Source organism: Hemitrygon akajei, chromosome 3 (genome assembly GCF_048418815.1).
Source record: "Hemitrygon akajei chromosome 3, sHemAka1.3, whole genome shotgun sequence".
Lineage (NCBI taxonomy): Eukaryota > Metazoa > Chordata > Chondrichthyes > Myliobatiformes > Dasyatidae > Hemitrygon > Hemitrygon akajei.
In genome coordinates, this window is record NC_133126.1 from 633,294 (window position 1) to 647,185 (window position 13,892).

Sequence of the window (13,892 nt, forward strand, 5' to 3'; positions counted from 1 at the left end):
CATTAAGTTCATCTGCCATTTCTTTGTTCCCCATTACTACCTCACCAGCATCATCTTCCAGTGGTCCAATATCAACTCTCACCTCCCTTATACTCTTTAGAGAATGACCATGACAATTGGGTCTCTGGCACTGAGCCTGATTCCATGGTGCAGAAGGGAGAGAAGAAGATGAGGAATGTGGTAGTCATGGGGGATTCCATGGTGAGAGCAACAGACAGGTGGTTCTGTCAGCTTGATAGAGATACCTCTGTGGTGTGTTTCCTTCCAGATGCCAGGGAACGGGATGTCTTGGATTGAGTGCAGAGTATTCTGAAGGGTGAGGGTGACCAGCCAGAAGTCTCGGTACACGTTAGTACCAATGACATAGGTAGAAAACGAGAGGACGTCCTGAAGAGAGAATTCAGGGATTTGGGTAGGAAGCTGAAAATCAGGACCTACAGGGTAGTAATCTCAGGATTGCTGCCTGTACCACATGCTAACGAGCGCAAGAATGGCATGATCAGGCATATTAATGTGAGAGACTGGTGTAGGAGGCAGGGCTTTGGGTTCCTGGATCATTGGGTCATCTCCCATCTTTTGGGGGAGGTATGACCTGTACAAAAAAGGTTACACCTAAACCCAAAGGGGTCCAATATCCTAGCAGGCAGGTTCAATAGAGCTGTTAGGGAGGGTTTAAACTAATTTAGCAGTGGGATGGGACAGATTGATAAGACTGAGGAATGCGAAAACAGAAATAAATCAAAGGCAGCGTGCAACAGAGATGATGGAAAGGACAGGTAGGAGATAGAACATAGAATAGTACAGCACATTACAGGCCCTTTGGCCCACAATGTTGTGCCGACCCTTAAACCCTGCCTCCCATATAACCCCCCACCTTAAATTCCTCCATATACCTGTCTAGTAGTCTCTTAAATTTCACTGGAGTATTTGCCTCCACCACTGACTCAGGCAGTGCATTCCACGCACCAACCACACTCTGAGTGAAAAACTTTCCTCTAATATCCCCCTTGAACTTCCCTCCCCTTACCTTAAAGCCATGTCCTCTTGCACTGAGCAATGGTGCCCTGGGGAAGAGGCGCTGGCTGTCCACTCTGTCTATTCCTCTTAATATCTTGTACACCTCTATCATGTCTCCTCTCATCCTCCTTCTCTCCAAAGAGTAAAGCCCAAGCTCCCTTAATCTCTGATCATAATCCATACTCTCTAAACCAGGCAGCATCCTGGTAAATCTCCTCTGTACCCTTTCCAATGCTTCCACATCCTTCCTATAGTGAGGCGACCAGAACTGGACACAGTACTCCAAGTGTGGCCTAACTAGAGTTAGATGAGACGTAATCACAGCCAGTGGGATGAGTTACAGGGCAATAGAGGCATGGTGCAGTTAAAACAGAAAGCAACAAATACTGACCTGAAAGTGTTGTATTTGAATGCACGCAGCATAAGAAGTAAAATGGACGATCTTGAATTCAGCTACAGATTGACAAGTATGACATTGTGGCCATCTCTGAATCTTGGCTAAAGGATGACTGCCATTGGGAGTTGAATGTCCGAAGATATATGGTGTATCAGAAAGATAGATTAGTAGGCAGAGGGGTTGGTGTGTCTCTGTGTATAAGAAATAATATTAAATCATTAGAAAGGGATGACATAGGATTGCAAGGTGTAGCGTCTCTATGGGTTGAGTTAAGAAATGGCAAAGGTACTTCCATTTTCGAATGGAAGAAGGCAATGGTGTATTGGCCTTCATCAATCGTGGAATTGAATTTAGGAGCTGAGTGGTTATGTTGCAGCTATATAGGACCCTGGTCAGACCCCACTTGGAGTACTGTGCTCAGTTCTGGTTACCTAACTACAGGAAGGATGTGGAAGCCATAGAAAGGGTGCAGAGGAGATTTACAAGGATGTTGCCTGGATTGGGGACCATGCCTTATGAGAATAGGTTGAGTGAACGTTTCTCCTTGGAACAACGGAGGATGAGAGGTGACCTGTGTTATGATCCAGCAACAATGAATGTATAATTGAGAGAGTTTTTTTATAACAAATAAAACATTTATTAAACACTGCTTTAAAAAAAACCCCAAAAGTAAACAAGCGATTAACTTAACAGGAAGTCAGCTGCTATATGGCAGCTCGAACAGTTCTTAAACTGAGAAATGCGAACTCTGTTCTTTAAAGTAGTATTGCAAAAAGTCCAAAATGATTTACAGTCAGTTAGGAGAGACTTCCCTTGAAGTAATAAATTCTCTTCCGTGACGTTACTGCTGATTCCAGCCGAAGTATGCTTTGGCAAGGGATTTACAATTGAAGAAAATAAGACGGCATAGAAGCACTGACCTTTCCTTGGCGAAACTCTGCGTCCAACTCTTTCTGCTTTCAGAAATGCAGGAGCTCTCTTGGACACAAGTTACTAATTCCTTGTACGAAGATTAAATAAGGTCGAACCTGTTTACCACTGACGTCAATTTTCCTCGATCCTCCAGCTTCCCGAACTTCGATAAATCTTTACTGTCCGACTGGACTGAACTGGCAGTATTGTAGCAAAACTGCCGGCAATAACCTTTGAGACTTAAGGCAGAAAGTAAAACTCCACTTTCGAATACGCAGCAGAATGGAGTCACTGAAGGAAATTTATATTAGGCAAGAAACGGTGTCGGATAGACTGTTGGGTCTGAAGGCTGATAAGTCCCCGGGACCTGATGGTCTGCATCCCAGGGTACTTAAAGAGGTGGCTCTAGAAATCGTGGACGCATTGGTAATCATTTTCCAATGTTCTATAGATTCAGGAACAGTTCCTGCTGATTGGAGGGTGGCTAATGTTGTCCCACTTTTCAAGAAAGGAGGGAGAGAGAAAACAGGGAATTATAGACCAGTTAGCCTGACGTCAGTGGTGGGAAAGGTGCTGGAGTCAATTATAAAAGAGGAAATTACGACACATTTGGATAGCAGTAGAAGGATCAGTCCGAGTCAGCATGGATTTATGAAGGGAAAATCATGCTTGACTAATCTTCTGGAGTTTTTTGAGGATGTAACTATGAAAATGGACAAGGGAGAGCCAGTGGATGTAGTGTACCTGGACTTCCAGAAAGCTTTTGATAAAGTCCCACATAGGAGATTAGTGGGCAAAATTAGGGCACATGGTATTGGGGGCAGAGTACTGACATGGATTGAAAATTGGCTGGCTGACAGGAAACAAAGAGTAGCGATTAACGGGTCCCTTTCGGAATGGCAGGCTGTGACCAGTGGGGTACTGCAAGGTTCGGTGCTGGGACCGCAGCTATTTACAATATACATTAATGATTTAGATGAAGGGATTAAAAGTAACATTAGCAAATTTGCCGATGACACAAAGCTGGGTGGCAGTGTGAAATGTCAGGAGGATGTTATGAGAATGCAGGGTGACTTGGACAGGTTGGGTGAGTGGGCAAATGTATGGCAGATGCAGTTTAATGTGGATAAATGTGAGGTTATCCACTTTGATGGCAAGAACAAGAAGGCAGATTACTATCTAAATGGAGTCAAGTTAGGAAAAGGGGAAGTACAATGAGATCTAGGTGTTCTTGTACATCAGTCAATGAAAGCAAGCATGCAGGTACAGCAGACAGTGAAGAAAGCTAATGGCATGCTGGCTTTTATAACAAGAGGAATTGAGTATAGGAGTAAAGAGGTCCTTCTGCAGCTGTACAGGGCCCTGGTGAGACCCCACCTGGAGTATTGTGTGCAGTTTTGGTCTCCAGATTTGAGGAAGGACATTCTTGCTATTGAGGGAGTGCAGCGTAGGTTCACAAGGTTAATTCCCGGAATGGCGGAACTGTCATATGTTGAAAGATTGGAGCGACTGGGCTTGTATACACTGGAATTTAGAAGGATGAGAGGGGATCTGATTGAAACATATAAGATTAATAAGGGATTGGACATGCTGGAGGCAGGAAGCATGTTCCCGCTGATGGGTGAGTCCAGAACTAGAGGCCACAGTTTAAGAATAAGGGGTAGGCCATTTAGAACAGAGATGCGGAAAAACTTTTTCACCCAGAGAGTGGTGGATATGTGGAATGCTCTGCCCCAGAAGGCAGTGGAGGCCAAGTCTCTGGATGCATTCAAGAGAGTTAGATAGAGCTCTTATAGATAGTGGGGTCAAGGGATATGGGAAGAGGGCAGGAACAGGGTACTGATTGTGTATGATCAGCCATGATCACAGTGAATGGTGATGCTGGGTAGAAGGGCCAAATGGCCTACTCCTGCACCTACTGTCTATTGTCTGATGAATTCAACCACGAACTGCCCTACGTCACAGGGATGCGTTCTACTTTTATACCCTGTTGAAAGAGGCTATCACATGATCTCTCACTGGCGGGAAAATTACATCATGTGACCTCACATTGGCAGGAAATTACATCGCTCCACCATCACAAGACCATTACATCATGCCCAGCAGAGCCTCAATTACATCCTGGTCATGTGACAGTAACAAGATACCCATGGGTACATAACACCTGATAGAAGTGTATAAGATGATGAGAGGCATTGATCGTGTGGATAGTCACAGGCTTTTCCCCAGGGCTGAAATAGTTGCCACAAGAGGATACAGGTTTAAGGTGCTGGGGAGAAGGTACAGAGGAGATGTCAGGGGTAAGTTTTTTACTTAAGAGAGTGGTGAGTGCATGGAATGGGCTGCTGGCAATGGTGGTGGAGGCGGATACAATAGGGTCTTTTAAGGGACTTTTGGATGGGTACATGGAGCTTAGAAAAATAGAGGGCTATGGGTAAGCCTAATAATTTCTAAGGTAGGGACATGTTCGGCCAAAGGGCCTGTATTGTGCTGTACGTTTTCTATGTCTCTGCTACCGTGGCTGACAAGTGAAGTCAGAGCCAAAGTAAAAGCAAAAGAGAGGGCAAAAGAGAGCCAAAGCTAATGGGAAGTTAGAGGATTCGGAAGCTTTTAAAAACTTGGAGAAGGAAGCTAAGAAGGTCATTAGGAAGGAAAAGATGAATTATGAAAGGAAGCTGGTGACTAATACTAAAGAAGATACTAAAAGCTTTTTTTAAGTATATAAAGGGTAAAAGAGAGTTGAGGGTAGCTATAGGAACAGTAGAAAATGATGCTGGAGATATTGTAATGAGAGATGCAGAGATGGCAGATGAACTGAATGCATATTTTTCATCAGTCTTCACAGTGGAAGACATCTGCAGTATACCAGTCATTCAAGAGTGTCAAGGAAGTAAAGTATGTGCATTGAAAATTACGACTGAGAAGGTGCTCAAGAAGCTTAGTGGTCTGAGGATGACCTGATGGAATGCACCCTCAGGTTCTGAAGGAAGTAACTGGAGAGATTGTGGAGGCATTAACAATGATCTTTCAAGAATCAATATTTTCTGGCATTGTACCAGATGACTCAGAAACTGCAAATGTTATTCCGCTACTTAAGAAGGGTGGGAGGCAGCAGAAAGGAAACTATAGACCTGTTACTCTGATATCAGTGGTTGGGAACTTGTTGGAATCGAATGTTAGGGATGAGTTACAGAATACCTGGTGGCACATGACAAGATCGGCCAAAGCCAGCATGGTTACCTGAAAGGAAAATCCTGCCTGACTAACGTACTGCAATTTTTTGAGGAAATTGCAAGCAGTGTAGACAAAAGAGATGCAGCAGATGCAATGTACTTGATTTTCAGAAGGCCTTGACAAGCTGCCGCACATGAGGCTGTTTAGCAAAATAAAAGCCCATGGAATTATAGGGGAGTTGCTAGCATGGGTGGAGCATTGGCTGATTGGCAGAAAATAGAGAATGGGAATAAAGGCTCAAACACGAGGAAATCTGCAGATGCTGGAAATTCAAGCAACACACACAAAATGCTGGTGGAATGCAGCAGGTCAGGACTGGTCAGGAAGCAGGCAGTGGAGGCCAAGTCTCTGGATGCTTTCAAGAGAGAGTTAGATAGAGCTCTTATAGATAGCGGGGTCAAGGGATATGGGGAGAGGGCAGGAACGGGGTACTGATTGTGTATGATCAGCCATGATCACAGTGAATGGCAGTGCTGGCTAGAAGGGCCAAAAGGCCTACTCCTGCACCTACTGTCTATTGACTGACAAAGGGTCTCAGCCCGAAACGTGGACTGTACTTCTTCCTGTAGATGCTGCCTGGCCTGCTGCGTTCCACTAGCATTTTGTGTGTGTTGTTATGGGAATAAAGGGATCCTATTCTGGCTGGCTGCCAGTTACTAGTGGAGTTCCACGTTGCTTTTTGCAATGTATGTGAATGAATTGGAATATGGGCTAAATTTGCTGATGTTACAAAGATAGGTGGAGGAGTGGGTAGCGTTGAGGAAAAAGAGCCTGCAGAGAGATTTAGATAGTTTAGGGAATGGGCAAAGAAGTGGCAAATGAAATACAATGTTGGAAAGTGTATGGTCATGGTGGAGGAAGTAAACAGGCAGACTTTTATATAGATGGGGAGAGAATTCAAAATGCAGAGATGCAAAGGACTTGGGAGTCCTTGTGCAAGATACCCTAAAGATTAACCCCCAGGTTGAGTTGGTAGTGAAGAAGGAAAATGCAATGTTGGCATTCATTTCTAGAGGTGTAGAATATAAGAGCAGGGATGGGATGTTGAGGCTCTATAAGGCACTTGGAGTATAGTGTGAAGTTTTTGGCTCCTTATTTTAGAAAGGATATACTGACATTGGAGAGGGTTCAGAGAAGATTCACAAGAATGATTCCAGGAATGAAAAGGTTACTGTATGAGGAACATCTGGCAGCTCTTGGGCTGTATTCCCTGGAGTTCAGGAGAATGAGGGATATCTCATAGAAACACTCCAAATGTTACAATGCCTGAACAGATTAGATGATTTCCCATGGTAGGGGAGTTGAAGACAAGAGGGCACGACTTCAGGATTGAAGGGTGCCCATTTGGAACAGAGATGCGGAGAAATTACTTTAGTCAGAGGGTGGTAAATCTGTGGAATATGTTGCCACAATCGGCTTTGGAGGCCAAGTCATTGGGTGCATTTAAGGCAGAAATAGATAGGTTCCTGATTAGCCAAGGCATCAAAGGGTATAGGGAGAAGGCAGGGGAGTGGGGAGCACTGGAAGAATTGGATCAGCCCATGTTTGAATGGCAGAGCTGACTTGATGGGCTGAATGGCCTACTTCTGCTTCTATGTCTTATGGTCTTCTGTAACTGAAAAACTTTTGGTATCCTGCTTATATTATTGGCTAGCCTGCCCTCATATTTCATCTTTTCCCCTCTTGTAGCTCTTTTAGTTGCCTTTTAGTATGATCCTTCTAACATCTCTTACTTGTCTGAATTAAACTCCATTTTGTTCTTTCTGTACCCGTATTTCCAACTGGTCAATATCTTGTGCATTCTTTCATCCTTCTTCACTCCACATTGCACCAACTTTGGAGTTGTCTGCAAACTTACTAATTGGACTATCTACATTTTCATCCAAATGATTTTCATATATCACAGTCAGGATATTATGCAAGGTTTTGACCTGATTTTGACAGTTTCTCTTCCCTAGGGATGCTGACTTCCTCGAACGGTTTGTATTTTAATCTGTACAGAGAGACATATTTGGGATGTAAATAATTCAGACAATTAACATAAAAGAGACACAAAGTACCTCGTGTGTGAGCATAAAAAGTTCTGCTGAGCGAGGCACATCATGTAGCGTGATATCAGGCATTTTGCTCCCTAAAGGGCCAACACAGATTTATATCACATAAGGAGGAGAATGTTTGTATGATGTTTCAGAAAGAGAGGAGTGCACTGACTGTGTTTTGTTTTGCAGAGCGCTGTTACATTATTCTGCGTGCAGCCAGGCACGTGTGGCTGGGTTGGATCCTGCATTATTTACCATTTTACCTGATGGGCCGAATTCTCTACTATCATCACTATTTCCCAGCAATGCTCTTTAGCAGCATGTTAACAGGTGTGTAAAATCCTTTCAGCATGAAACGATAAGATAGAGGAGCAGTTTTAGACAATTCAGCCATGATTGAATGTCGGAGTATACTATTAATAGGATTGTAGAACTAGTGCAATAGGATTGATTGTGCAGTCCGACAAACAATCATGGCCGGTGGAAAGCGGCCAGTGAGTGAGTGGGCCAGTGAAGGAGTGGAGTTTTGAGGCTTTGGCTCAAGAGATTCTGGCAGTTTTGGCAGTTGGACTGTGAAATCAGATCAATCAAGATTTGAATAGCTCAGCAGAAAGCAGTTGATTAGACAATCAAGATTTGAATAGCTCAGACTCAGCAGAAAGCAGCTGATTGGGCAACTGAGATCAGGCAATCAAGCAGTTTGAAAAGCTCAAACAAATAAATAGAGGGTAGCTCAAGCGGAGCGGCCAGTGAGTGACTGGGCCAGTGAAGGAGTGGAGCTTTGAGGCTTTGACTCAAGAGACTTCAATGAGAAGAGGCGGAGGACGAGCTTGCTCTCAGTTAGGCTTTACAATGCTTCCTGAGACGGTGATGTGCCTCTCGTGAGATGTGGCAGTCTTGGGGGAACACCCCTCTCCCGCAGAGTCACATCTGCCAGAAGTGCATGTGACTGGGCGATATGGAAGATCATGTAAGGAATCTAGAGCAGCAGCTGGATGACCTTCAACTCATAAGGGAGAATGAGGCAGTCATAGATGAGAGCTGCAGGGAGATAGTCACACCTAGGCTGCTGGAAGCAGGTCGTTGGGTGACAGTCAGAAGGGGGGAAAACGAAGGTGAGTAGACAGGTAGTGCAGAGCAGCCCTCTAGCCATTTTCCTGAATAATAAGTATACCTTCCTGGATAATTTTGGCGGGGACGACCAACCAGGAGTGAGCTACGGTGTCAGGGCCTCCGGCACATAGTCTGACCCTATGGTGCAGAAGGGTGGGACAGAGAAGAGGAGAACTGTCGTCACTGGGGACTTTATAGTCAGGGGAGCAGACAGGAGGTTTCGTGGATGTGAGAAAGACAGCCACATGGTTTGTTGTCTCCCGGGTGCCAGGGTCCGGGATGTCTCTGACCAGGTGCCCGACATCCTGGTGCGAGAGGGAAAGCAACCAGAAGTCGTGATACATGTTGGTACCAACGACGTGGGCAGGAAGAGGGATGAGGTCCTGAAGTGTGAGTTTCGGGAACAAGGCAGAAGGCTGAAGAACAGGACCTCAAGGGTGGCGTTCTCAGAATTGCTGCCAGTGCTATGTGATAGTGATGGTAAGAATTGGAGGAGATGGCAGTTGAATGCGTGGTTGAGGAGTTGATGCAGGGGGCAGGGTTTTAGATTTTTGGATCATTGGGATCTCTTCTGGGGAAGGTAGGACCTGTACAGGTTGGATGGGTTGCACCTGAACTTGAGGGAGAGCAATATCCTTGCAGGTAGTTTGCTAGCATGGTTCGGGAGGGTCTAAACTAATTTGCAAGGGGGATGGGACCCGGAGCAATAGAGCAGTGGAAGAAGTGCATGGAGTAAAGCCAGATCTAACATATAGAGAGGCTTTGAGGAAAGAGAAGCAGAGAAAAGAGTGTAAAGGTAGTAAGGTAGAAAGGCTAAAGTGCGTGTACTTCAATGCAAGAAGCATCAGGAACAAAGGTGATGAATTGAGAACTTGGATACATACATGGAATTATGATGTAGTGGCCATTACAGAGACTTGGCTGGCACCAGGGCAGGAATGGATTCTCAATATTCTTGTATTTCAGTGCTTTATAAGGGATAGAGAGGGGGGAGAAGGGGTGACATTACTGGTCAGGGATACTATTACAGCTACAGAAAGGGTGGGTAATGTAAAAGGATCCTCTTTTGAGTCAGTATGGGTGGAAATCAGGAACAGAAAGGGAGCTGTTACTCTATTGGGAGTATTCTATAGGGCCCCCTGGTAGCAGCAGAGATACTGAGGAACAGATTGGGAGGTAGATTTTGGAAAGGTGCAAAAAAAACAGGGTTGTTATCATGGGTGACTTTAACTTCCCTAATATTGATTGGCACCTGATTAGTTCCAAGGGTTTAGACGGGGCAGAGTTTGCTAAGTGTGTCCAGGACAGATTCCTGTCACAGTATGTTGACAGGCCAACTAGGGGGAATGCCATACTAGATCTAGTATTAGGTAACAAACCGGGTCAGGTCACAGATCCGTCAGTGGGTGAGCATCAGGGGGACAGTGACCACCGCTACCTGGCCTTTAACATTATCATGGAAAAGGACAGAATCAGAGAGGACAAGAACATTTTTAATTGGGGAAAGGCAAATTATCAGGCTATAAGGCTAGAACTTGCAGGTGTGAATTGTGATGATGTTTTTACAGGGAAATGTACTACAGGCATGTGGTTGATGCTTAGGGATCTCTTGCAGGATGTTAGGGATAAATTTGTCCCAGTGAGAAAGATAAAGAATGGTAGGGTGAAGGAACCATGGGTGACAAATGAGGTAGAAACTCTAGTCAGGTGGAAGAAGGCAGCATACATGAGGTTTAGGAAGCAAGGATCAGATGGGTCTATTGAGGAATATAGGGTAGCAAGAAAGGAGCTTAAGAAGGGGCTGAGAAAAGCAAGAAGAGGGCACGAGAAGGCCTTGGCGAGTAGGGTAAAGGAAAGCCCCAATGCATTCTTCAATTATGTGAAGAACAAAAGGATGACAGGAGTGAAGGTAGGACCCATTAGAGATAAAGGTGGGAAGATGTGTCTGGAGGGTTTGGAAGTGAGCGAGGTCCTCAATGAATACTTCTCTTTGGTATTCACCACTGAGAGGGAACTTGATGGTGAGGACAATATGAGTGAGGTTGATGTTCTGTTGCATGTTGATATTAAGGGAGAGGAGGTTTTGGAGTTGTTAAAATACATTAGGATGGATAAGTCCCAACCTGAAAAGGTACATAAATACTATTGATGAAATTGACTCTTAAAATATGGAAACCATCTAGAGGGAGATATTGCAATTCTTAAATGGTGTGCATATGACTTGGATTTTACACCGAATAAACTGGATGCTAGATTTAAGGACTGGACAGCTAAAGGAATAGCAGTTCTTTGCAACATAATGAAAGAAGGAACACTGTTTAGTTTTGAAATGCTTAAAGAGAAACACTTATTAGAAAAACAAAATTTTTATCGGTATTTACAGATGCAACAATATGTTAATAGGATGCTCAAAAATGTAACCAAGGCCAGTACATGCTTGATAGAGCTATTTAGAAAAGCATATAATTCAGATAACAATAGTAGAATCATTTCAAGCGTATATAAGGGTTTGTCAAATCTTAAAACACATTCGACTTCATACATTAAAACAAAATGGGAGAAGGAAGGAGGGATAATTATATCTGAGGAAGAATAGACAATAATATGGAGGTATCTATGGAAGTGTACCAGTTCACAGAAATGGAGGGAGTTTGGATTGAAAAACTTGATAAAATATTTTATTACACCCTCTCAGAAATCCCATTATGATAGTTTGTTGGAGAAATTATGGAAATCAACATGCAAATCATTATCATATTTTTTGGGACTGCCCTGTTATCAAAGACTATTGGAGGTGGATAAACAATGCCCTACAAGACATCTTTAAATGTGAAATACCCTTAGAGAGTAAGATCATACATTTTGGGTATATACCTCAAGAATGGTTGCAAAGAGATAAATATTTAATGAATATACTGTTGGTAGCTGGTAAAAAGACTCTTACTAGGAAACAGTTATCACAGGAGAGCCCAACTTTAAATGCATGGATGGAAATTACAGTGGACATTTACAAAATGGGGAAGATAACAGCATCTGTTAATCATAAGCTGGAACAATTCATACTGGGAAAAATGGTTTAACTACATATTGCCTCATAGGCCTGATTTTATTCTTAATCAATGAATATGTTGTAAGAAAAAGATCACTCCCTACTTGTACATAGCTTTTTCCTTTTGCTTGTTTTTTTCTTTCTACTCTTTTCTGTAAATGTATACCTCAGATAAATAGTATGTGGAGATTTGTGACATATATGATGATATGATATATATGTACAATGTCTGAAATACATCTTATGGAAATGTTTGATGATGAACTTCAATTAAAAAAATAAATTATAAAAAGGATGGTTAAGTCCCCGGGGCCTGATGGAATATTCCCCAAGCTGCTCCACGAGGCGAGGGAAGAGATTGCTGAACCTCTGGCTAGGATCTTTATGTCCTCGTTGTCAATGGGAATGGTTCTGAAGGGAGGCGCATGTTGCCCCCTTGTTCAAAAAAGGTAGTAGGGATAGTCTGGATAATTTTAGACCAGTGAGCCTTGCATCTGTGGTGGGAAAGCTGTTGGAAAAGATTCTTAGAGTTGGGATCTATAGGTATTTAGAGAATCATGGTCTGATCGGACAGTCAGCATGGCTTTGTGAAGGGAAGATCGTGTCTAACAAGCCTGATAAAAGTTCTTTGAGGAGATGACAAGCATATAGATGAGGGTAATGCAGTGGATGTGATCAACATGGATTTTAGTAAGGCATTTGACAAGGTTCCACATGGTAGGCTTATTCAGAAAGTCAGAAGGCATGGGATCCAGGGAAGTTTGGCTAGGGTGGATTCAGAATTGGCTTCCCTGCAGAAAGCAGAGGGTTGTAGTGGAGGGAGTACATTTGGATTGGAGGGTTGTGACTAGTGGTGTCCCACAAGGATCGGTTCTGCTCTACTTTTTGTGATTTTTATTAACGACCTGGATGTGTGGGTAGAAGGGTGGGTTGGCAAGTTTTCAGACAACACAAAGGTTGGTGGTGTTGTGGATAGTGTAGAGGATTGTCAAAGATTGCAGAGAGACATTGATAGGATGTGGAAGTGGGCTGAGAAGTGACAAATGGAGTTCAACCCAGAGAAGTGTGAGGTGGTACACTTTGGAAGGTCAAACTCCAAGGCAGAGTACAAAGTAAATGGCAGGATACTTGTTAGTGTGGAGGAGCAGAGGGATCTGGGGGTACATGTCCACATATCCCTGAAAGTTGCCTCACAGGTCAATAGGGTAGTTAAGAAAGCTTATGGGGTGTTAGCTTTCATAAATCGAGGGATAGAGTTTAAGAGTTGTGAGGTAATGATGCAGCACTATAAAACTCTAGTTAGGCCACACTTGGAGTACTGTGTCCAGTTCTGGTCGCCTCACTATAGGAAGGATGTGGAAGAATTGGAAAGGGTACAGAGGAGATTTACCAGGATGCTGCCTGGTTTAGAGAGTATGCATTATGATCAGAGATTAAGGGAGGTAGGGCTTTACTCTTTGGAGAGAAGGAGGATGAGAGGAGACATGATGGAGGTATACAAGATATTAAGAGGAATAGATAGAGTGGACAGCCAGCCTCTTTCCCAGGGCACCACTGCTCAATACAAGAGGACATGGCTTCAAGGTAAGGGGTGGGAAGTTCAAGGGGGATATTAATTTAAGGTGGAGGGTTTTATGGGTGGCAGGGTTTAAGGGTCGGCACAGCATTGTGGGCCAAAGGGCCTGTACTGTGCTGCATTGTTCTATGTTCTATTAGAGGAAGGTTTTTTACTCAGAGAGTGGTTGGTGCGTGGAATGCACTGCCTGAATCAGTGGTGGAGGCAGATACACTCGTGAAATTTAAGAGACTACTAGACAGATATATGGAAGAATTTAAGGTGGGGGGGGGGGTATATGGGAGGCAGGGTTTAAGGGTCGGCACAACATTGTGGGCCGAAGGGCCTGTACTATACTGTACTATTCTATATTCTATGTTGTATGTTCTATGCCTGAATTTTTCTCAATCTCATTCTTTGGCCTTCCTCCGGCATTTGACTGTAGTAATGCGAAGAGGGCATGTCCCTGTTGGTGAGAGTCCTTCAAGAAGGAATCCTCTGACTGTGGGATATGGCAATCTTTATTTGCTCTTATTTCTCATATCATTACTATTGTTTTCCTTATTTCTTGACCAG

At 43.7% G+C, this 13,892-nt stretch overlaps 2 protein-coding genes across 4 annotated transcripts in view; one reads left to right on the plus strand and one right to left on the minus strand.

Annotated features, from left to right (window-relative positions):
- pomt2 (protein-O-mannosyltransferase 2) overlaps window positions 1-13,892 on the plus strand; it is a 303,990-nt gene that overhangs the window by 272,450 nt on the left and 17,648 nt on the right. For both annotated transcript variants that reach the window (XM_073039121.1, XM_073039122.1), the window contains one exon: window positions 7,789-7,929. In XM_073039121.1, coding sequence (XP_072895222.1) covers window positions 7,789-7,929 — 141 coding nt within the window. The remainder of the gene's footprint in view (window positions 1-7,788; window positions 7,930-13,892) is intronic.
- Window positions 1-13,892, minus strand: part of tmem63c (transmembrane protein 63C) — a 616,893-nt gene that overhangs the window by 140,482 nt on the left and 462,519 nt on the right. The gene's annotated exons all lie outside the window — the stretch shown is intronic.